Source organism: Acipenser ruthenus, chromosome 17 (assembly GCF_902713425.1).
Source record: "Acipenser ruthenus chromosome 17, fAciRut3.2 maternal haplotype, whole genome shotgun sequence".
NCBI classification, from domain to species: domain Eukaryota; kingdom Metazoa; phylum Chordata; class Actinopteri; order Acipenseriformes; family Acipenseridae; genus Acipenser; species Acipenser ruthenus.
The window spans coordinates 33,793,243-33,817,810 of NC_081205.1; the positions used below are offsets into that span (position 1 = coordinate 33,793,243).

Consider the following 24,568-nt stretch of genomic DNA (forward strand, 5'->3'; position numbering starts at 1 on the left):
ATAGAGAGAGCACGGTGTCCCTAAGGGTGCTCCTTGCCACTGTAACTCTGTCATGAGCGTTGGTCGGCACATTGTGCATCACACAGGAATAAATGCACTGAAAAGCTTTGCAGCCGTTTCGTATTCTCATCTCACTCAGCTGTGCTTCCTTCTTCCTGGCAGGACGGGAATACGATAAGGACGGGAACCTTCGCCCCTGGTGGCAGAATTCCTCGCTGGAGGCCTTTAAGAACCGCACAGCGTGCATGGAGGAGCAGTACACCCAGTACACAATCAACGCAGAGCACATCAATGGCAAGCAAACCCTGGGGGAGAACATCGCTGACAACGGGGGTCTCAAAGCTGCCTATCATGTAGGTGCACCATGCAGGGAGAGGTTCACTGTTCAATACACCCTCTGAACGGAGGTGCACCGGGCAGGGAGAGGCTCACGGTTCAATACACCCTCTGAACGGAGGTGCACCGGGCAGGGAGAGGCTCGCTGTTCAATACACCCTCTGAACGGAGGTGCACCATGCAGGGAGAGGCTCACGGTTCAATACACCCTCTGAACGGAGGTGCACCGGGCAGGGAGAGGCTCACGGTTCAATACACCCTCTGAACGGAGGTGCACCATGCAGGGAGAGGCTCACGGTTCAATACACTCTCTGAACGGAGGTGCACCGGGCAGGGAGAGGCTCACGGTTCACTGCTCTAATTCCCAATATCCTTTCTGACCCTCGCAGGCATACCGGTCATGGCTCCAGAGGAACGGTGAGGAGAAGCTGCTCCCGGCCGTGGGGCTCAACAACCACCAGCTCTTTTTCGTGGGATTTGCACAGGTGAGGCAGCCGGAGCAGCAAAGAGTCGCAGGGTTACAGTGCTAATAAACAGGGGGATTGAAAAAGCTGATAATATGTTCCTATATATCTTTTATGGTATGTGGATCTAAATATTAATAACAATGTGATGCTAATATTGCTATTGGTTTATGACCCTGTACCAGGGTACGGTGCTCCCACCCCTTTGCTGGATCCCCATCCTGTTTCTCTGTTTAATTCTCTCCAGGTCTGGTGCTCGGTTCGGACCCCCGAGAGTGCCCATGAGGGGCTGATGACCGACCCCCACAGCCCCCCCAAGTTCCGGGTCATCGGCACTCTCTCCAACTCCAAAGACTTTGCGGAACACTTCAAGTGTCCCACGGGCTCTCCGATGAACTCGGGCCAGCGCTGTGAGGTGTGGTAGAGAGCACTGGACTTTACTGTGGAAAAGACAAAATAATGCTGGAATTCAAGAGAAAAACCTGAGCGAGAAAGAGAGCTACAATACAGGCTGTCTTTATATTTATGTCCTTCATTATGACAGCGCACCATTCCCTGTCCGTTCTTTGTTCTTGTCTGTTAAATATAAGTTGTTCTTGTTTTGATCAAATATTTATAATAACAGCTGTGTTCTGCAAAGGATACATACTGGTTTGTTGGTAAAGATATTAAAGCTGAAAAAAGAAAAAAAAAGACTGGTAAAGTCTTGACCCTGTCTAGTGAGATTTGACCATGCATTGGTGTGCGACTCCCATAGCTGTTGTCTGAAAGGCATTGTCTGGTGTTTCTGTGTCACTCTGCTCTGTGTCTGTTCAACCAGCACACAGGGAGCACACAGGGAGCACACAGGAAACACACAGGAAACACACAGGGAGCACACAGGGAGCACACAGGGAGTAAACAGAAACTTCAGTCAGATGCCTTTAAATATGCCAGCTCTGAGTGTTGTGTTTCCTGTTTGTTCCTCCTTGGAGTGGATCTTTGTGAGGCTGTCTGATAACTCCAGTACTGTCAGTTTGACCTTTTCCTTACTATGGCATCGCTTTCAGATTAGCCACATCACTTCTCTCACAGTGTTCCAATCATGATTTAAACTCTGGCGCTCACCCTTCTAGTTAAATGTGATTTGTGGAAGTACACATTGTGACATCATTGAAGTACAGAGTGAACTCCTGATTGGTCCTTGCCCTGCTCGATTTATACTTGTACTTAAATGACGTCACAGTTCTGTTCCGCTACATTGGATAGGGAAGACGAGGTCCACTTCAGCACTGCATTGCACCTATGCAGACAGATAGCCAGTGTCAACAACGCTCCCACATGCAGTGAATATCTCCATTTACATATCTGATACATAAAGGGTGGATCCAATAGTAAATGACACGATTGTAAACCAAATCAGTTTGTAATTCATTACGGAGTAATAACAATAACTGCAAGAAGCCACAGAGTGCTGCATTCAGCCGAGTGCCATTATTGTGAAGGAAAGACCAGACGATGACGAGACTGCGGGTGACAGGAGGGTCTGAGCAGGTCCTGGAGTGTCCAAACCCCTCCACGTCCTCTGCACTGTCACACTGTTTCTCAAACCCCTCCAGGTCCTCTGCACTGTCACACTGATTCTCAAACCCCTCCAGGTCCTCTGCACTGTCACACTGTTTCTCAAACCGCTCCAGGTCCTCTGCACTGTCACACTGTTTCAGGTCCTGGAGTGTCCAAACCGCTCCAGGCCCTCTGCACTGTCACACTGTTTCTCAAACCGCTCCAGGTCCTCTGCACTGTCACACTGTTTCAGGTCCTGGAGTGTCCAAACCCCTCCAGGTCCTCTGCACTGTCACACTGTTTCAGGTCCTGGAGTGTCCAAACCCCTCCAGGTCCTCTGCACTGTCACACTGTTTCTCAAACCGCTCCAGGTCCTCTGAACTGTCACACTGTTTCTCAAACCGCTCCAGATCCTCTGCACTGTCACACTGATTCTCAAACCCCTCCAGGTCCTCTGCACTGTCACACTGTTTCTCAAACCGCTCCAGGGCCTCTGCACTGTCACACTGTTTCTCAAACTGCTCCAGGTCCTCTGCACTGTCACACTGTTTCTCAAACTGCTCCAGGTCCTCTGCACTGTCACACTGTTTCTCAAACCTCTGCCCAGCTGACTGCTTGTATGTTGTTATCTTGTTATTATTAAGCCTTGTTTAATGTAATGAAATTGTTATGATTGTATGTGAATTTGTTTTTGATTGCTGGCTTTTTTTGTTCATTAGTTTTTTTGATTGTTGGACAGCCAATCTTCTGTATGAAACACACTGTATTTGACCTGAGGGTTGATTAAATCCCTTTGCATTCAGCTGTTGTACAAGATTATTGAAAAAAAAAAAAAAAATACACAATGCAAGAGGTTTGTTCTGAACGTTTCCCAAAGTAAAAGCATAGCACCGTGTAATAAAGCACAGTGAAAGCACGGTACTGAAGCCATGGAAATCACATTTTAAAAAACAACCATGTAAAGAAAGATGAAATTGCAAACTGACTGTGGTGAACTTTTATAAGTGTTGGGATGTCATGAACACCACAAGCAGTCTCTAAGCTGACTGAAGCAGCGCTGGAACAGGGTTTAGAAATACATGCCATGACGCAACAAGGTTCATTATCGACACGATTACAACCATATGTGTATTAAAACTTCAAACTTGAAGTGACATAATAATAGCAACATTATTTACAGGAGGGAGGGACCTCTTTCTGCTTTCTTTCGGCGAGCCAGCAGTAACAGGACTACAGTTCCCGTCGAGCAATGCACAGGAGGGCGGCAATGACGTCCGGGGCTTGTTGTCTGGACTGAATGAACTACAACTCCCACATTGCACTATGTGGCTAAGAGGAAGGATCTTCATGACTGATTCGGAGGAAGCTGTCGGGAAAGGTACAGGTTGACTTTTGTGATCAGTTCCACGTCTTCAGTAGTTTTGGTGTTTAATTACTATAAAGGATTGTTTAACCCAGTAAACCAAAAAAAAAAACCGACGCAGTGCAAAATAAACCGGGAACGAGAACGTGTCGGGTACCGGGATGACACAGCACAGGGACGAGCGAGCAGTGACCTGGGCTTGTTCTGTAGGGATTTTCCGTGTATTTAAATGAAGCGAAAGAAACTACTAGGCATATATTTATTGTAATCTTAAGAAACTAATAATAATGACTATCAGAAACACAGTCAGCGCTGTGCGTACACAATCAGTAGAGGCATGCAATGTAATATCTTTGGGTGAGCATAGGCTATAACAGAGGTGTCATTGCTAGTACTGTACTAACTACGTTCAGGCAACGCTTTCGATATTTGCAAAACAAGAGGATTCTGGATTTCAATTTGTTTGTCTTTTTTATAAGCTAGGATCTGTATCCTTACTTATATGCTTCGGCACGCTACCTATACACTGTGATTTAGGCTCCACATAAAACCTGGAATGGATCAGACTGCTATTCTATAGATAGATAGATAGATATATCCAAAAAAGAAATATGCAGTCATATTATTTGAAACGTCCTGTGTACAAAGAGCTTCCCTGTCAGAGGCTGCTTTTATACTGAGGGCATTTAACTGAGGCTAAACACATAAGGTAGCGTCTGACCCCAAGCAGGGAGGGGTGTGTGTGTTCTACTGACACTGTACCTGCTTTGTTTGATCTAAGCAGGCAGTAAAGTCTATAGGTGCCTATGACAAGATCTCTGCTTGAAATCCCAGGTCAGACACTGACTCATTGTGACCTTGTGTGAGAGAGTGTATCACTCACAGCGGTGACCTGCACGCGCCTTGCTGCTGTCTGTCTGTGTGAGGTTACTGTACACACAGAGAACAAAGCTATTCAAAATCAGAACACCGCAGAGCTTCTCTTCTTTGAGATGAGTGACCGATTGCATCACACAAGTGAAGGTACATTTCCCCTTGGTGGTGCAGAAATCAGCTTAGCATATTTGCTAAGTTAGTACCTTGGGTATGCCGTCTGTAACTATAAAACATTTCATAGTGCTGAATTTAAAAAGACAAACATTGCTTTAGTGTTTCTAAAGTGATACCTTATAAGGTAACATTAGTGATGTTTCCAGACCCGGATTAGTGCTAGTCTATAACATTAGTGATGTTTCCAGACCCGGATTAGTGCTAGTCTATAACATTAGTGATGTTTCCAGACCCGGATTAGCGCTAGTCTGAGGTAACATTATCTAGTGCAGTAGTCGTGTCAATCTGACTCTGTGCAGCCAGCCCTGTGTGTTCTAATTCAATTTAATTCCTGTTTTTTTCTTTCTTTCTTTTCTGCAGTGATAACATATTAAGCTGCAGATTTTGGAAGATGGACAGCATCCCCATTAGCTCGTTGGAGCTCACCTGTCTGGGCTCCAGCGTCGTGTTATCAGGACTCTTTTTCTACATTTACAGGAGGAAAAGCAAAACTGTGGGCAAGCTAAAGGTAACGAGCACAGTGCAGGGGGAATACTTTCATCCTGGTCTTTATAAGCAGCCAGCACAGTAAACTGAGCCACACAGCACTTAAAGAAGGAGAATCCAGGTGCTTTCTTGGATTCAGCCCCTTTTCTGTGGGTGCGGGCTGGTTTAGGGGTATATTCCAGTAACCATGCGGTTGTTCACGTTCTGTTTTCGGTTTATGTTTTCCAGGACGCCCCAAGGTTGCCCCTTGACAAGCAGCTGGTTGCCATCCTGAACGCCATGCAGGGGAAGAGTCTGCGGTACGTTATTATTGAAGGTAAATGCTAGCCTCGTTCTTTATATAGTTTGGTGCTCTATCTGCACTGTGGACTGTCTAGAGAGCCAGGCAGGCTGCCACCACACACACACACATCCATGTGAATTAGTTATTGATTTTACAAGCTTGTTTAAATACATTGTCAGTACATTTACTCCAGACTGCTCCTTTCTCCTTGATTTACCATCTCTGGAAAGTCCGGTCTGAACTAGACTGGACCGTATGGCCCTGCTCCGTGAGGCAGGCTAGGGTGCAGGCTGGGGGGCAGGGTGCAGGGCTCAGGGCTCAGACAGGTGACTCACTCAGGTGTGCTCTTGTTCCCAGGGGCAGTGCAGCCACTCGGGGAGCCGCTCAGGAGCCAGTACCAGGAGAACTGCTTCGGAGTCATCCAGAAACTCATTCTGAAGGAACACAAGCTGGTGTGGAACAACATTGCCCACAGCTGGTAGGAGACGGGGAGGGAGGGAGGGGGTCCCCTCAGCTGGTAGGAGACGGGGAGGGAGGGGGTCCCCTCAGCCCCTCAGCTGGTAGGAGACAGGGAGGGAGGGAGGGGGTCCACTCAGCTGGTAGGAGACGGGGAGGGAGGGGGTCCCCTCAGCTGGTAGGAGACGGGGAGGGAGGGGGTCCCCTCAGCTTCACCCAGCTCTTATTCCCTGATTGGTTGAAGATGAAGAGCCAGGGTGCTTTACATAAGACCGTTAATAAATGGTGGTGTCTACTTTAAAGTTGCTACTTGACAGCAGGTACAGTTTTGTTTTTAAAATGAAGTAGAGACATATCTGTCTGTGCAGAGGTCTTCTTTTAAGCAGCTCTCATTTTCTATCTAATCTCCCACACAGAAACACAGTGTATCTAATTCAACAACGGTGTTGACCTCACTCTCTCCCCTCCACCCCCACAGGATGGACAGTGAGAAGACCCTGCACCAGCAGGTGTACACGGTGCCCTTTGACCTGGTGACGGCCCATGCTGGTGGATCGGTCCGGGTCCTCAGCCCCCTGGAGGCGTCGAGCCTGCACCTGGAGGTCGTGCACGAGAAGTTCCACCAGGCGATGCACGGCTTTAGCGAGATCATCGGGCACTACCTGAGTGGGGAGAAGCCCAAGGGGGTGCTGGAGACCGAGGAGATGGTGAAGGTGGGGGCCGTGCTGACTGGCGTGGGAGAGCTCATCCTGGACACAGACGGTGTGGTCAAGCTGCGGCCGCCCAGCGATGGCTCCGAGTACTTCCTGAGTCCCTTGGACTTCGAGAGCCTGCTGGGGGAGCAGGAGGGCCACGCCAGGGTCTGGCGGGTTCTGGCGGCGCTGTGCGGGCTGGCTGGGGCCACGCTTCTGCTGGTGGTGGCCTGGAGGCACTACAAGAGGCTGCAGGAGAAGCGAGAGAGAGAGCAGAGGCGCAGGGAGTTCGAGAGGATGAGTCTGGGAGGGCTGGGGGTCAGGCAGTCAGCAGGAGAGGAGGAAGAGGAGGGGGATGGAGAGATCACGGAGAACACCTGTGTGATCTGCCTGTCCCGGCCCCGCGGCTGCGTGCTCCTCAACTGCGGACATGTCTGCTGCTGCTTCAGATGCTACCAGGCACTGCCCTCCCCAAACTGCCCCATCTGCCGGAGCGCTGTGTCCAGGGTGGTGCCCCTCTACCAGGCCTGACCCTGCTCTATGCACACACACTGTGTATTTTATAAATGAATATTATTCATGAAGTGCCTTTTTTATCAATGTGAAGTTCTGTGGCCAAGGTCACTGGCAGTGGGGTTGGATACTGAATGAAGCTGCATCTTCATTCTCTGGCTTAGGGGCTCAGCACGCTGTGGCTTTACCTACCCTGGGGCGGAAGACGGGGGTCATTCCAATAGCTTTAACTGAAGCTTTGTCTGTCACAGCATGTGGTGCAGAGTAGGGTTAAAGTAGCTGACATGCTTTTCCATGGCAAAGAGCAGTAATAATAAAACAACTGAAAGTGCCTTTTGATTTGGTGGAGCTGCAAGCCCACGGGACCCCGCAGCTCTGCAGTGTGGACAGCCCCACAGTGACATGCTGTGTGCAGGGAGGAGAGCAGCAGTGACATTGTAACAGTTAATCCTGAAGTCTCAGCTCTGCAGTGTGGACAGCCCCACAGTGACATGCTGTGTGCAGGGAGGAGAGCAGCAGTGACATTGTAACAGTTAATCCTGAAGTCTCAGCTCTGCAGTGTGGACAGCCCCACAGTGACATGCTGTGTGCAGGGAGGAGAGCAGCAGTGACATTGTAACAGTTAATCCTGAAGTCTCAGCTCTAGCCCAGCACCATACTGCGCAATAAACTTTTGCTCACCAGATGTCACTGTGTGCCTCGACCAGGCCGGCTGTGTTCAGGGGTTTAATAATTGAATAATTCAGTCACGGGGGAGTGGTGACCTCATTCTGGTCTATTTAAATGATTTCTGTAGTGCTCAATTGTATTTTTTTAACTGCTGTAAAATAAAAGGTATCTTGAATGCGAGTGTGCTGCATTGTGGTTACTCTTCACAGTAACTCTCCATTGCTGTGCATTGGTAGCAGTGCTGTTTGCAGTCTGTGGGTTAGATTCCAGGAATCCTCTCAGCTGTCCACAAGGTGGCGCTGGGGGATAGCTTCCAAACCATGTGGTTTATTGAGCGGCACAGCAAGCCTGGCTGAGCACTGCACGGATCACATGATCACAAAACCCAGCCTTGGTCTCATTTCAGCACATTTCAAATGCACATTGTTTTTTTTGCAAGTTTTGTTAAATTTTTTTTGGTTTTAAATGCACATACAACCAGGTGCTACACAAGAAGTAGGAGGAGTAAAGAGACCAGAAGTCCCATCTTATCCTGGAGTCTGGGAGGAAGGTCAGGTGTTAATAAGAGTTCAGTTCAAAACGCATTACTTACAGGTGCTGTCTGCTGTGTTGTACGTGTATGTACGCAGTGCTACAAAATCTTATTCAACATCATTGCCATGTTGAATTTACTTGCTGCTACAGATGTGTCTGATTAAAGTTTGGATCATTCATACACAAGTGGTCACAAAGGTCCAGGGGCTCTAAGGCACGTTGCTGTCTGTCATTGTGCTGTGCAGCGGCTCAGAAGTGAGAAGATCCAGGGCTCTGAGGCACGTTGCTGTCTGTCATTGTGCTGTGCAGCGGCTCAGAAGTGAGAAGATCCAGGGCTCTGAGGCACGTTGCTGTCTGTCATTGTGCTGTGCAGCGGCTCAGCAGTGAGAAGATCCAGGGCTCTGAGGCACGTTGCTGTCTGTCATTGTGCTGTGCAGCGGCTCAGCAGTGAGAAGATCCAGGGCTCTGAGCACGTTGCTGTCTGTCATTGTGCTGTGCAGCGGCTCAGCAGTGAGAAGATCCAGGGCTCTGAGGCACGTTGCTGTCTGTCATTGTGCTGTGCAGCGGCTCAGCAGTGAGCAGGTCAGGGCTCTAAGGCACGTTGCTGCTCACATTCCACATCTTGGCAATACAGTAATACGTTTTGACGAGTGAAACTGTTCTGCACGTGTTTTATCTTCTCCATTAGCATATTGTTTACCAGTTGAGGCCGTTAGCGGAGAGGACGTGGTGACAGCACTGTCTCGATAGTTTAAGCTGCACGCCAGCATCTCAAAGATACATTCTGAATCGTTGCTGAGTTTTTTTTTTTATTATTATTCAAAATAAATTGACAGTAGTGCTGTTCTTGGAAGTGGAGAGTATGCAGAATTCCGAGAAGCCTCTTGAAAACAGAACATTCTATGATCTCAGCGAGTGACTGCCAATTACTGTAGACACCCAGCTGACATCTGAACCCCATTCCAGCGATCGAGCTATAGAAGCATAATCAACTCCCAGGACTGCCTTACCAGCAGCTGGTATTTATCAGCAGTGCAGGACACATTCCCACTGCGCTCCTCTGCTACAGTGCAGGCGATAGGAAGCAGACAAGCGTTCACTGACCTGCTCGTTTGCTTGACCTGTTTTTTTAAAAAAAAAATTACTAAATAAAGGGCAATTTTCAGAGAATATAAATAAAGTCACTAATCAGGACTTTCAATGGCATTCTAATGATGTTCCAGCCATCATTATTCAAATAGTCATACTGTAAGTAAGAAATGCCTAGCAGTCAGTTATTGGGCTGATCACAATACAACACGCACAAAACAACAGGGACCCAAAGGAACAATAAAAAAGAGGCCACGACACAGCGATTGAACTGAGAAAAACTCGACATGGCTCAGATTGCAATGACAAGATTCCACTCGGGGAGTGGGAGGGGGTGTGAAACCAATCCAGTCAGCTGGCTAGCAGGCCTGGCGGAGCCCGCCAAAACAGGAGAGCCATGGAATACAACACAGCGGCTCCGCACTCCGCTACAAACTTACCGCTTCGTTTTAATTTAAGGTGTGACTGCATGTACAGTGTTGTATTGTTCTCACCAGAGTGCCCGTTTAGTTTTGTTTGTTTCGTTTTGTTTCACGATTGAGTTTTAATTCTGTGATAACATTACAACTGTAAATGCATGCTAAATTCAAGCCACTGCAGCTAGGTGTGTGGTCTGGAGGGTCAGCAGAACTACGTGGACCCGCTTCTCCAGGTCACTTCACTGTACCGAAATTAGAACTACGTGGACCCGCTTCTCCAGGTCACTTCACTGTACCGAAATTAGAACTACGTGGACCCGCTTCTCCAGGTCACTTCACTGTACCGAAATTAGAACTACGTGGACCCGCTTCTCCAGGTCACTTCACTGTACCGAAATTAGCTTCACCATTATCTGCGTCAGTGTTAAAAGAACCATTCTGAAAAGAGCTTTGAAACCGACATTAGAATTGTAAAAGCTGTCAGGATGTTAACAATGGAAATGAAAATGACAGGCACGTTATTGAAACGGCTGTAGTAACACGTGGGGATGTGTAACGCTGTATTTTTCAGAACCCCACTACTTACTGTTTAAGTGACGTCAAGAATAGAATCCAAGGCCACCCAAGCAGCAGTGTAGGAAATCATTAGCGATCTGATATACTCGCATGTGCTTGTGTGTTCATGTCGCTCCTTCTTACATATCCGTGGCTCAGCTCTTCGGTAGTGTGTCAACCACTACAGGCTTAGCACAATAATAGTCAGCCCAATGTACATATACATATATATATATATATACACATACATATATATATATATATACATACATATGTTGTATATCGGGCTGACCATCATTGTGATATTTGACTAACAATATCACTACGTTTGGAACGCCTTTTGTTTTGACTGTTCCTTCTCTCTCTTTCTCTATCTACCCCCCCCTCTCTCTCTCTCTCTCTCTCTCTCTCTCTCTCTCTCTCTCTCTCTCTCTCTCTCTCTCTCTCTCTCTCTCTCTCTCTCTCTCTCTCTCTCTCTCTCTCTCTCGATGAGTAGACATGTTGACAGTTCTCATAGGGAGATTACAGGCAGCAGAGTGCTACACTCCATACAGCAATGCAGTGGCCAGGGCGGCGTGCCCGGCAGACGCGTTTTGAAGCGCTGTCCGTGGTCCTGAATAACTCAGTCAGGTAATTGACGCAGAGGAGCGCGAGTAGGAGGACACGAAAGAAACAGCCAAACCCCAGAGGATCCCCAGTCCTTTCTCTGGAACCCTGATCTGTTTTAGATTCTATAAAGAACCATTGTTATTTAAACGTAGTTCTGTAGTATTTATTACAATGTAATTGATTCAGTTTCGAAGATATGGTATACCGTATAAATGAAAAGCTCTTCAGGTGATTTATAAATGAATAGCGGATATAAGACACTACGCCGTTCTTTCTAGTGCTTATTTAGTATTAAATGCAAATGGACATAACGAATGTACACAATAATCCACAATTCCAACTACCCTTTGTTCTCTTACTGTATTTCAGAAACACAACGATGCACTGGTTTTGTGTGTGTCTGAAATACCCATTTCTGCAAAGCCAAGCGACGCATTCTTTACGACAACGTTTTTTCTTCGCATTCTGACAACAGATTGCTGGAATATTATAACATTTTCAAACAGAAAGCAACGGTGTTAACATGCCCGTCCAATGAATGTTTCGCAGTGGTTACATACAGCACTGCATTGTAAGGCGCATCTCAGCCATAGCCCATGCATTTGTAATGCTGGCTAAACTTGCCCATAATTAATTACCTGCAGATACAGCTTAATTACTCATTAATCAAGCAATCGGGCTGCAGAGGCGGCGCTGCTGTGAGCGCACAATCGGTAAGCGGGCGCTGCAGGGGCAGCCGTCAGACCCGAACACAATACTGCGTGAGATCATTAAGACTCTATTGACGTGCATATCCGGCGTCCTCCCACACAGAACCACTCTGCTGAGATAAATCATCCCTACTGGAAAGTCCTCCCAATACAAAAAACACTGTGCACTTTCCATGGGTGTGTACTCCCTCTCTCTCCCTCCCTCCCTCCGTCTCTATTTGCATGGCAGCATGTCCGTGTTATTGTTCATGGATTTGCATCGCATGCTGATAAGGAGATACACAGATATGCAGGTGACGTACAGGGATTAAGAGAATGCTTTGGAAACACCTGCCATAACAGTGTCAGTGGGTGCGAGGCCTTCCAGGCAGCCAGGGCAGACACCCGGCTTTTCATGGAACACCAGTACCTACCCAGGACCCAGAAACACCTACCAACCGAGATCCTACTACAGCACTGTGGCTGCTGTTGTTCAAATTCAACGTGATTCATCTGAAACCCACAGAGGTAGAAAGCGAGGCCCTGCTAAGCAGAATGGGTTTCTATCCCTGCGTTAATGTACACACTGACCGATTCGACTAGTCGAGGGTACTGTAGTTTTAATGTCCAGTCACTGTGAGCGGTAATAGCGCTTCAGTTTCTAAACGACGGAATGCAGCCGAATGTTTGATGTAATGCATCGGCGCTAAATAATTGTAAAGAAAATAAACAACATGCTGCATCTGTGTGTAATAGATCTACAGTCCCCATTAAAAAATAGTGAACAAAGAAGACTACGCGGTGATCTGATGCAAGCATTCAAAATCCTAGAAGGTATTGACAATGTCGACCCAGGGGACTTTTTCAACCTGAAAAAAGAAATAAGGACCATGGGTCACAAATGGAAATTAGATAAAGGGGCATTCAGAACAGAAAATAGGAGGCATTTTTTTACACAGAGAATTGTGAGGGTCTGGAACCAACTCCCCAGTAATGTTGTTGAAGGTGACACCCTGGGATCCTTCAAGAAGCTGCTTGATGAGATTCTGGGATCAATAAGCTACTAACAACCAAACGAGCAAGATGGGCCGAATGGCCTCCTCTCGTTTGTAAACTTTATGTTCTTATGTTTTTTAAAGTTAATATAAACTAGAAGTATAAATAATAATGACACTACGAATAATAATAATAATAATAATAATAATAATAATAATAATAATAATAATAATAATAATAATAATAATAATAATAATAATACAGCTGCCCCTCCAGCTTCATTCGCTTGCAGGAATTGAAGTGTGAATTGGAGTGTGAATTGGAGTGTGAATTGCTTCTTGTTATTTTGCTGCAGTTCTCATTACTATTCCTATCTCGCCTGTTGATGTCACTCGATTCATTTCTTTCCTAGCCTACGGACCCCCCCCCCCCCCCTCCCTCTTCCCCCCTTTCGCTGTAACCCGGATGGATGACTTCACTATTCCGCCCAGGTTTCCTTTATGATCCCGGGGTCTCCCACTTTTCTCATCAGACCTCTCCAAGAAGATATCTCGAGCGCACACGCGAACTCTCCATTCTGTCTTTGCAAGAGATTCACAGCAGCAGCAGCAGCAGCAGCAAGAGCGGCGGCGGTGACAGTAACCTGAGAGGGCACGGCAGCTATACATCCGATACTGTAACTGAACACTGCAGAGTCTTCACAGGCGACAACGAGAAGAGGAGGTCTATATTTCACAGAAGTTTTGGAGAACTGCAGAAGAAAGTGCAATTTAGCATCCCTGATCCGCCTCGCAAAACAAGCTTTGTATTTCTCTGTCCGGCTGTCCAAACTTGTAGTGCCATAATGTCTGAGATCATGCCATACAGCGAGGGGAAGATGGCTGGCTACGGAACTGACAGTGGAAGTCAGATTTCCTTCAGCTGTCGGCTGCAAGACACCAACACCTTCTTCGGGGGGTCGCAGCCCAAGAGACCACCTAAGCTGGGACAGATCGGCAGAGCCAAGCGAGGTAAGCGATTAGCCATAATATGGTGATGTTAAATAGATGCTGTCGATCAAATATTGATACAGTGCAGCTCAATAGGCACCCGTTTAATTATTATTATTATTATTATTATTATTATTATTATTATTATTATTATTATTATTATTATTATTACTATCTTGATCAGGCAGCATGCTATCACATTATGTATGTCTGGGTTTCTTTTCTAACTACGAACGAACAAAAAAGAAAAGCCCAATAAAATGAATCGATGATGGATAGAATCGGATCTTTGCGAGTCAGCTTGCCCTGCAGGCGATATGTTTCTGCGAGAATATCATGTCGCTCCGGGCACGCAGACTACAGGAGCTACCTATTGTATATAAAACAACAGCAGGCTGCCATGAAAACGATAGTCGAAATGCAAAATGAATCACCCATATTAGGCTAATTATGTCGCTTGTTTCCGCTTGTTTATCAGTTGCGCAAAAGCAGTCTCATCAGTACGGGCTTGTTTAAGCCGTAATGCATGAAAGCGAATCAATTCACAGCCATCCTACTGGTACAGTGCAATAAAGATGCGTATTTGTATTAGTCCGTCGATTTGCAAGAAAAGCTTTTATATTTAAACAAGCTGAAAGCACTTTTAAAAAGTTATTACAATTTACCCAAATCTTATGTAAATGCATCAATATGCGCGCGGAATTCTTGTAAAATAAATAAATCAAACATGTTTCATTCCACTTCAGGCGGGTTTGATGACTGATGAACAGACCTAGTCAATGACAACATGAAGCTATCCCGTAGCTTTCCTGTCTTCAGAGTAACAGCGTGTCGCCGAAGCGAAGCGAAGCAAAGCGCAGCACTGACTTGTTACCTGGGGATTCGAGTGCAGTTATTTAAACTCGCAAAGGAATAATAATAATAATAATAATAATAATAATAATAATAATAATAATAATAATAATAATAATAATAAAAACCCTGTTGAAATCTCCACCGTTTCGAGAGCGCTACTGGCATGTAATCAAGTCCAGCGCTTCTTCAGGGTCTTAATGACATCAAACATCAAACACGAATCTGCTCTTGACAGTGGCGATTGTGCATTCCTAAAGAAAGGATCACCGCATTGCTCCATTCTATTGGAACAGCGATTTGAATGGTATCATTCTCATGCCTGCACTTCCTAAGAAACTCATACACACAAACTATAGCAACGCAACCCTGTAGAAGCGATCTATTAAAGCAAAGTACACATACAAGTACCCTCCCTTCCAGGCACACGTAAATAAGAATTCAAGCTGATCATCGCGGCAGTTCCAATGCTATTATTCATTCTGAAATGCAATGATGAGCTCCATGTGAAGTTGCATAACCGAATCGAAATAATTGTGTTTGTGTTCTTGTCTCCGCTCCTCTCCGCAGTGGTTGTTGAAGATGACAGAATAGATGACGTGCTGAAGGGAATGACAGACAAGTCTTCGCCCGGCGTGTAAACGACACAAACTGACAACACGTTTTTTTTTTCCTAACCGATTTGAAAGCACTTTTGGCTGTGCGTGTGTTCGTGGATTGTAAACAGAAAGAGAAACAAAGAAGAAGAAAGGCGGATGAAAGATGAAAACAAGAGGAAAGAAGAGCGAAAGCGAAAGAGGGATTGTTGGGGTTGCTGGCAAATCTCCAAACCAACACTGATTTCTTCAAATCATCACTGCGCAGAAACAATGATGGGGTGTCTGACCGGAGCGGCTCTGTCTTTCCGCCTCAGCCGATATGTTGCGATGGATGGACTTGCCATTTCAGAACCACCATCTTTTTCTTCCGAGATGAGCTGTAAAAAAAAATGAATGAACTGGAAGCTGAAACCATTGTAAGCACCATTCCATAGCTGTACAGTTCATGAGCTTCAAGTTAATTTCGATACATGCATAACTAAGGTTAATCAAAAGCAAAGCCGCTTTCAAAGAGAGCTGTCCATTTCAGCACCAGCCGAATCCGAATGCATTCCAAACCGAGAGAGCGGCATTTCCATCACGCACGGGCAGGTCAGACGCCCGTCCAGTTCAGATCTTGAGCGTTTTGTTAAGACCTGTATGTACCCTTTGAGAATGCACGCAGAGACTGTGTATTACTATGGAGCTGCTCCGTCGAGTAAATAACAATGCTATTGAAAAATAATTGATTAAAGGAGTCCAATGTATACTTCATGTATTTATTTATTTAGCAGTCGTCTTTCTAGCAACATATTTTACTGAACGCCAGTAAGGATTACTGTTGTTTTTGTTATAAGATGAAATCCGATGTACAGAACTGAATTTATTATTCAGATTTTTTTCACGTTCCACCATCATAAACACCAGTAAAGCCCCGTCGTGTCCCAAATAAAGAACTATAGGAAGATTTGTTTAAGCAAAACGCCAGCAGGGATTGTATAAAATGAATCATTAAAAAAACAAAGAAAAAACTGATTTTGCACAAAAAAAGAAAGTTGTCCATTTAACCCCCCCCCCCAATCCGATCCTGGTGTCGACTTAGGTGCCAATATTCATACCCCCGGCACGCTTCTTTTTAACAAAACTCATGTTTGTATTTTTATATATTAATATTTAAAAAGTAAAATTATATGCTAGTCTAAGTCTTATAATCAATTCATCAGCAGACTATTGTATTTGTGGTCAGGATGTCGCGTCCGTCAGATATACAGTAGTAATGGATACTCGTTGTTGTCGTTGAATTCATTCTATCTCAGTATTGGAAATGTGAAAACAGACTTTTTGAATGTGTCGGTTTTTGCACACATCAATGTGAAACTATTATTGATAACTCTTATACTGTGACTTGAGCTTTGTTGATGGATTTGTTAGAAATGGCAGATCAAACTGCACTGTTTACGAGTGTGATTTAATAACTCGCTGACATCTGACACATTCTGTGGACATTTAAAAGCTGTTGTTTTTTATTTGATTTCTTTTGTACTATTCTTTTGAAGAAAATAAATACAGAAATAAAAAAAATGCATAAATAAATAAATATACAATGGTTTGTTGTGCATGAAACCTTAATATTTTCAAAAATAAAACATCATTTTATGACTATAATGAAGCAAAAATAATGTCATGACATTCTGAGAATGATTCATTGTAAATTACAATGCCATTTTCACTGTATTTGGTGAATTAATAAATGGTGAAAGAATATTTCGAGGGCTGTATTTATTTTGCACACATTATATTACTGTATGTCCCATTACAAGGTGTGTCTGGGGGGGTGGTGGTGTGTGGGTCTGTGGGTGGGTGGGGGATGGTGTGTGTGTATGTGGGTGTGTGTGTGTGTGGGGGTCGGTGGTGTGTGTGTATGTGTGTGTGTGTGTGTGTGTGTGTGTGTGTGTGTGTGTGTGTGTGTATGTGGGGGGTATTTTGACACGTGCCTTCACATTTTTAACCCCCAAAGACTCTTTAGGGTCTATTTAAATCCTGTAAACTATGACCATGTTAAAGCGTCCCCAATCGTCGAGGCCCAGGACCAGCATACACGGCAACAGTAAATAACACATTACATGTCCTATGAAGATGACAAGCAACTGAACTCAAACACACTGCAACTGAATGGCAGTGAGGAATCACACTTTAGCCCCGTATCCGTTTGGTTTTATTAACCCATTAAGTGCCATTGTCTTCATTTGAGGACACTTTTAGGAGCATCTTTTAACTGCATACCCGTTATTTTAATTTTCTCTTTAACTATATTGTTATGATAATGTACTCTAATTTTGGTAACCGCAAATGTGAAGTCTAAATGTAATGTATAGATGCAGGTTATGCTCTGAATTTGTCACAGAAAAATGAACGTGCTACGTGCTACAACACGTTTGAGGAATGTGTCTCAGTTACACACTATAACACAATGCAATGAAGTGTAACGACCCCCGAGGGGCCAGCGAACTCGGACTGATAAAGCGGTTCGGGATGAATCATTCGGGTTCGTGGCGCACATGAACACAATGTGCCTCTCTATGCATTAAAAAGCAGCGGGACATTTCTTTATTTCTGACCATGCAAAACACATTTTTAAAAAGTGCAAAGCGCTAGTTTACTAAAAGAAAATGCTTATAGGTGTTTACGAGTTGTCAATTACACACACAGATATGAGACTCTGCATCGACGGTACTCTCCGTCAAGGAAAAATAAAATCTGTATTACAATTCTCCAGGATTGTACTGCTGGGACCGCGATTGTTACATAATATATTGTACTGTTCCATAATACATATATGGAAAGGAATGTGCCAAAATGCAAAACGTGTAATAAACACAAATATGAATACAATATTAATGAATATAATATTAAACAAAGAAAGTAATATTATTTGATTGGAAACTATAGAAAGGTTAACGTTTCACTAGAATGTCAGTAAGCAACATTTAAATATAACAAAAGAGAGAAAAATATCGAAATTCAATAACATTAGGAGCAGAGTCTGAACATACAGTATGTGTTTTCCAGTTCAGTACGATTACATCAGTACTGTGGGTAATGGAAGCAGCCATCACTGTATTCATTTGTAACCTAAATGCAAATAACAGATATGACATTTTGATTGTAGAGATATATATCTCTCACACACGCACACACGCACACAACCACGCACGCACGCACGCACGCACGCACGCACGCACACACACACACACACACACACAATCCCAATGCTTAAACACAACATCTCATGCAACATATTCCAGACACGTTTTAGTATTTGTATACAGTACTTCCCTATTTAATGCTATTAGTTGGTAACACCGTATGTCCATCAAACAATTAAGATAAACACTAAGATGTGTTTAAAATCTAAAGATTTATGTTCAATTGTTAAACCTTTTGGTTTCACAGTAGAGCTGCTGGTGCAATGTTTGGAAGCAAACAAGTTGCAAAGACTGGATCAAGCAACACAATTCAGATCATTGTTTAGTTCAGTCATGGAACAGATGAAGGGAATATCTTACAGGATGCAGTAATGCCTGTTCATTACAGATCAAGGTTTTGGGTTTGCTATGCAGTACTGGGGTCTGCCTTCTCTCCTCAGATTATTCACCTTGCTGTAAGAAATGCCTCTTGATGGTGCTTATCTGAGGATGCTAACATGACCTGCACATACTGTACATTACACGTAAACAAACATGCATTGTTCTGGTGTCTACGCAGGGCTAGTTCTAACACAGACCCCACGGAGGTGGTTGATGCAATCTCTGCTGTTACCCTGTGCTGTAAAATACTCTCAGCTATGGTTTACCCTGGCTGGGTACAGACTGATCAAATCAACCAGCAAGTTTTAAACTAAGAACCATTCAGCCCAGAGTATTGAAACTTGGCAGGTGGAGAAATTAAATGACGATCAAAAGGATTCTTAGATCAGAGCGATGGGCCCTGCAGTGTTTTTCAGATACACATGGAAACCATCAAGGAGACAGGACCGTAACTACGGCAGAATGCAGCTTTCTCACAGAGAGCCACTGCACAGATGGCATCCTTCAAATGGGCTGGGCTGATACTTCCACACTGCCTTTGACACATTGACTATTCGTATTTCATTTTCACATTGGCTGTAGGGATGTTTGGTCTGCACTGCAGAGTGCTCCTCTATTAATAAAGATCCACCCTGTCTCACTGCCTGCTCACTGTTCAGGTGCACCAGTCCCTGTGTATTCAGTGTTAGGTCAGCTGTCCTAGTCCTGCAGGCAATGTTCCAGCAGTCACCAGCGCCTTTGCATAAGGTTGTCTCATGATGTGTCCTCTACTATGTATTGCTCGACACTTCCTAATAATGTGGCCACACCCTGTATCTTCAGAAGGATGCATCTGGACTGTGCAGGAGATGCCTGTGTGCAGTTCAATGCAGATTACCTGCTCTGTATAAGCCCTGTTAAGCTGCAGTCCTCCCTTCATTAAGCTGCACTGAATCTAGCCTGCAGCTGCTGTTTTGGGAGTAAAGCCACTTGGAAAGATCCAAGCACAGAAGATTCTGGTACGTTCTCTGATGGGAGCAGGTTTTTTTTTTTACAGCATGCCAGCAACACAGCAGAGGATTTTACAAATCCTTTACAGTTCAGAAACAGGCTACAAACAGAGATTGCAAAACAGCAAACTATTTTTTATTTTCTCTGAAGGCATCTAAAGCATGATGCCGACGCAGCATGAAGCCGATAAACCTCATCTCTGCATTCACACACAGCACAATGCTGTACGATACTCCTCATCTCTGCATTCATACACAGCACAATGCTGTACGATACTCCTCATTTCTGCATTCACACACAGCACAATGCTGTACGATACTCCTCATCTCTGCATTCACACACAGCACAATGCTGTACGATACTCCTCATCTCTGCATTCACACACAGCACAATGCTGTACGATACTCCTCATCTCTGCATTCACACACTGCACAATGCTATACGATACTCCTCATCTCTGCATTCACACACAGCACAATGCTGTACGATACTCCTCATCTCTGCATTCACACACAGCACAATGCTGTACGATACTCCTCATCTCTGCATTCACACACAGCACAATGCTGTACGATACTCCTCATCTCTGCATTCACACACAGCACAATGCTGTACGATACTCCTCATCTCTGCATTCACACACAGCACAATGCTGTACGATACTCCTCATCTCTGCATTCACACAGCACATCTTTTCAATGTCCTCGAACACTCAATTCCTGTTGATGTTTCCAGCACTTATGGAGCGTGTGAAAATGTCTCAGCTCTGTGTGAGCTTTCTTCTCAACACTTGTAGTTCTCAAATTAGGCACTATTGGGTGAAAAATCTGTTGAACAGGAAGACAAACGGTAACCAAAAAAAAACACCAAAAAGCAGTCTGAAAATGAAGCTGGATTTCATAGATTCTGACTTGTTTTGCAATGGTGCAATTCTCTGCATAATTATAAACACATCATCTCTTTAAAAACAATGAACACATTGTACCAGTTTTAAAGAGCATGGATAGAAAATGCAAGTAAAGAAGTCTCATTTTCTGTCTTAAAAATAGACTGTAATTACATTTGAGTGGAGAATTAAATTGAAATGATTTGTGGTTTATTAATGGCTTTTCGCCTCACAGCCACAGTTCAGCATGGCTATATTTAAGCCAATGAATCACTTCAGTCTTCATTTTCCATTTCACTCAAACAAATATATTACATATCTGAGACAATCACATGGCTACACTGTACCCAGTCAGATGATATCTCCCTCAATAATGCAGGGAATTCTGTTTGTTATAGTGAGCATGTCAACCCCCACATGCATGTTGAAGCTGGTCTGTGATGGGGTTTGAACCATCTTAGTTAGGGAAAGAATACTCTTTGTCCATTGAGTTAACGTTAATTTCAACGGTCATCGAAACTGTACTTCTGATTGATTCTGCTTGATTTCCCCCAGTCCTGGTCAGTGGTGATGGGGTCCTTCAGGTGAGACATGGACACCCCTCCTGTAGTATCTATGTTCGGTGGGAATTGTATATCTCTGGAGGCCCCTGTGCCTCAGACCTGGATATTGTTGAGGAAGTCCTCAGTGTCTGGGATCTGCAGGGTCGGGGGGGGGGCTGCAGACCCTCTCCCTCGTCCAGCCTCGACTGCAGCACTCACTCCTCTGGGGACAGGGCCTCCCCCTTGATCATGACGTACAGGAAGTAGTGGAAGCCACTGCCGTAGGCGTCGTGACGGACAGACCAGCCGAACTCCTCCCACGCGTGCCGCTGCTTACGGAAATGAGGCTGAGCGAAGGTGATGGAGATGAATCGCCCGCCCGGCTTCAGCACCCTGCTCACCTGGGGAGAGAAGAGAGGAGCAAGATCAGAAGCAGACACAGCGAGGATCTCTAACAACAGCAATTAGATCTGCTAGGAGGGGACGAGACTCCATGGGCCTCTTCATGCTCCCAAAATGTTCTTATGTTCTCTGCTCCTTGTGAGTCGACTGGGATTACCAATTTTAAGAGAAAGAAACAGTTGACTGCTGTGTTCCATGTCGGCGGAACCTTTGCTGTGTTCCATGTCAGCGGAACCTTTGCTGTGTTCCATGTCAGCGGAACCTTTGCTGTGTTCCATGTCGGCGGAACCTTTGCTGTGTTCCATGTCAGCGGAACCTTTGCTGTGTTCCATGTCGGCGGAACCTTTGCTGTGTTCCATGTCAGCGGAACCTTTGCTGTATTCCATGTCGGCGGAATCTTTGAACAACTCCAAGGCAGAGAAACGCCAATGCAGAGCGTGCTGGGAGAGAAAAGGGATGCTTTCTTTCTTTTATTCTCAGTGTAAAAGTGAATTTGAAATCAGTCTCTTTCCATCCCACAGCACTCATAGCCTGCAGCCTGCAGCCTGACACTGGGACTCAGAGATGCTTCTCCTGCTTCTTCCTATCGTAATTAGAGACACTGCATGTGTATACAAATACAATCTGGTTAGACACATTAAACGCTTCATTCCCTCCTAACTATTCTTTACAAGTAATGAACTTTAAGCAAATCTGCCAGAAATCACACAAAGCAATCAATAATGCCAGATAAAAACTGCATTTTAAAACACTGTTGAATCCAAGTGCACATGTGGGCTAATGCAGCCAGCTTTCTGTTATTTATTTATTTCTTAGCAGGCACCCTTATCCAGGGCGACTTACTAAGTTTTACAAGATATCACATTATTTTTACATACAATTACCCATTTATACATTTGGGTTTTTACTGGAGCAATCTAGGTAAAGTACCTTGCTCAAGGGTACAGCAGCAGTGTCCCCAACCTGGGATTGACCCCACGACCCTCCAGTCAATAGTCCAGAACCCTAACCACTACTCCACACTGCTGCCCAGTGAGTCAGTGCTATTGTCTGGAGGACAGCCTCAACGAGTCCCTGGGCAGGTATCTGGCCAAACTGGATTATTTGACACATTTTTTTAAGAATAAACAACTGCAATACACATTTTGTAGCCAAAAATCTTTTTAAACAAGAGTGTTTTTTATTTTATTTTTTATTGTATTTAAAGCAGACTCCTTATTTTAAGTGAAGTCCTTGTGCAGGTGCAGAATTCACAATGCCAATCACTGAACAAGTTCCCTGTTTTATCCAGGGTCACCGACAGAGACAAAGGATGTGGTATTCAAATGACCAAACATAATCCCTCAAGAAGTTACAGCAAAAGAAAGAAATCAGTCCCATGAAGATCTGTGTATGTGCTGTGCAAGGCTGAGGCTCTGATGCTGACAGAACCGCTTACCGAATGGAAGTGTACAAGCCACCAGTCACAAAGCTAAAGCTCCCACCAGTTTAACTGGGGTATCGGCCACAGCTTTGAGGAATACAAAAGAAAGAAGCTTACAACAAACACCAAAAGTTAGTCCTGTTTTCTTCCAGAGTGGAAAAACTAAACAACAACACACATCAATACGTCTGCATTTGAAAAGTAGTAGTCCAGTGAACTCTGTGCAAACAACAACAGCTAAGGTATTGCAGGGACTGAAAACTGACATGTGGCACCTAATCTGCAGGTGTCTCACACAGCTTTACTCTTAAATACTAGAAAAACAAAGAATCTGAACTGTGTTCTACAATAACTTGTATTACTTCCACAGAAATGCACTGATCCTGCATCTGTTCCCTAGGGCATCGGATTCAAAACCTGAATACAGAATATTTCAATAAACAATGCACTGCATCTTAGAATAGTGATAACCAAGGCTTCAGAATATCTTTCTTTAATCAGACTGAACATCCTTCTCTATGACTCCCCTTTCACTGCAAAGACAATGAAACAATATACTGTAATTATGCATGGATGGATATGCAATTGCACTCATGCTTCACATGACTTATGAAATGCTATATTTGCACAGTAATTCCCTATTTCCCATGCGTACACTATGCATTTGCCATGCTTTATCATGTTTAACCCTGCTCCACTATGCTATACTACACTTTGCTGTACTTTTACAATGGCATAGCTCAGTTGACACATATGAGGGATGAGTGAAAGTGTTTCCCTTGGAGCAGGATGTGATCCAGAACCTCTCTGATGCCATGCCCAGGGCGCATGCCAGTGCCTACAGGAGAGTCCATCCTTTGCTTTACAGCAGCCACAAGTATATCGTAACTCAGCAGGATCTGGCTCTGCAGTTTAAAGTTTGCTGCTAATCAGTGCAGTCATCCGTTGCAAACAAAAGAATCGAAACCTCCCTCTCTTAACCGGCAGTGGAAGAGGGTATTTTTATTCATGCACTTGAAGAGATGTGTATTATCCATAATTGATAAAGTTCATCTCGCAGCATTCATTCAGAAAGCTGCCTTGTTTTAGCTGGCCTCTGCAGGTCACGCTGTATAGATCTCGACAGCTCCATGCTTTGAACTGTCAGCAAAGATTAAGAGAGGACTGCAGAGAGAGGACTGAAGACTGTAATTACCAGCAACTCTAAATAATACATCAAAGAGCAATCACACTCCCACCCACACTGTCAGAGAGGATGCACAGTGTACAGTAGAGATATCTATACTGGAGAGATTGAATCATCTGGATATACAGTGTACAGTAGAGATATCTATACTGGAGAGAGTGAATCATCTGGATATACAGTGTACAGTAGAGATAATTATACTGGAGAGATTGAATCATCTAGATATACAGTGTACAGTAGAGATATCTACTGGAGAGATTGAATCATCTGGATATACAGTGTACAGTAGAGATATCTATACTGGAGAGAGTGAATCTTCTGGATATACAGTGTACAGTAGAGATCATTATACTGGAGAGATTGAATCATCTAGATATACAGTGTACAG

General features: G+C 44.5%; 4 protein-coding genes across 12 annotated transcripts in view; 3 read left to right on the forward strand and 1 right to left on the reverse strand.

The window, feature by feature from the left end:
* Window positions 1–3,144, forward strand: part of LOC117423531 (endothelin-converting enzyme 2-like) — a 42,410-nt gene extending 39,266 nt beyond the window's left edge. For 4 of the 8 annotated variants that reach the window (XM_034039471.3, XM_034039472.3, XM_058990465.1 and 1 more), the window contains 3 exons: window positions 163–353; window positions 726–821; window positions 1,048–3,144. In XM_034039471.3, the coding sequence (XP_033895362.3) occupies window positions 163–353; window positions 726–821; window positions 1,048–1,224 (464 nt within the window). In that variant the 3' untranslated portion in view covers window positions 1,225–3,144. The remainder of the gene's footprint in view (window positions 1–162; window positions 354–725; window positions 822–1,047) is intronic. The other 4 variants (XR_009307606.1, XR_004547800.3, XR_009307605.1 and 1 more) reach the window with 4 other exon arrangements.
* Window positions 3,145–3,631: 487 nt separating this feature from the next.
* LOC117423133 (mitochondrial ubiquitin ligase activator of nfkb 1-A-like) lies at window positions 3,632–8,034 on the forward strand. Of its 2 annotated transcripts, none has more exons than XM_034038589.3 (5): window positions 3,632–3,720; window positions 5,116–5,263; window positions 5,470–5,557; window positions 5,882–6,002; window positions 6,459–8,034. In XM_034038589.3, exons 2-5 carry the CDS (start codon window positions 5,147–5,149, stop codon window positions 7,201–7,203), a joined length of 1,071 nt encoding a protein of 356 aa, XP_033894480.3. In that variant the 5' UTR covers window positions 3,632–3,720; window positions 5,116–5,146; the 3' UTR covers window positions 7,204–8,034. The 2 variants fall into 2 exon arrangements, with proteins under 2 accessions (XP_033894480.3, XP_033894482.3); XM_034038591.3 differs by lacking the exon at window positions 3,632–3,720 and adding an exon at window positions 3,727–4,728.
* A 5,209-nt stretch (window positions 8,035–13,243) lies between these two features.
* LOC117423172 (calcium/calmodulin-dependent protein kinase II inhibitor 2-like) lies at window positions 13,244–16,928 on the forward strand. The gene is made up of 2 exons (XM_034038659.3): window positions 13,244–13,755; window positions 15,157–16,928. Exons 1-2 carry the CDS (start codon window positions 13,590–13,592, stop codon window positions 15,225–15,227), a joined length of 237 nt encoding a protein of 78 aa, XP_033894550.1. The 5' UTR covers window positions 13,244–13,589; the 3' UTR covers window positions 15,228–16,928.
* A 4,456-nt stretch (window positions 16,929–21,384) lies between these two features.
* LOC117423031 (EEF1A lysine methyltransferase 4-like) overlaps window positions 21,385–24,568 on the reverse strand; it is a 37,443-nt gene continuing 34,259 nt past the window's right edge. Inside the window, exon 4 of the mRNA XM_034038376.2 lies at window positions 21,385–21,570. Within this exon, the coding sequence (XP_033894267.2) occupies window positions 21,385–21,570 (186 nt within the window). The remainder of the gene's footprint in view (window positions 21,571–24,568) is intronic.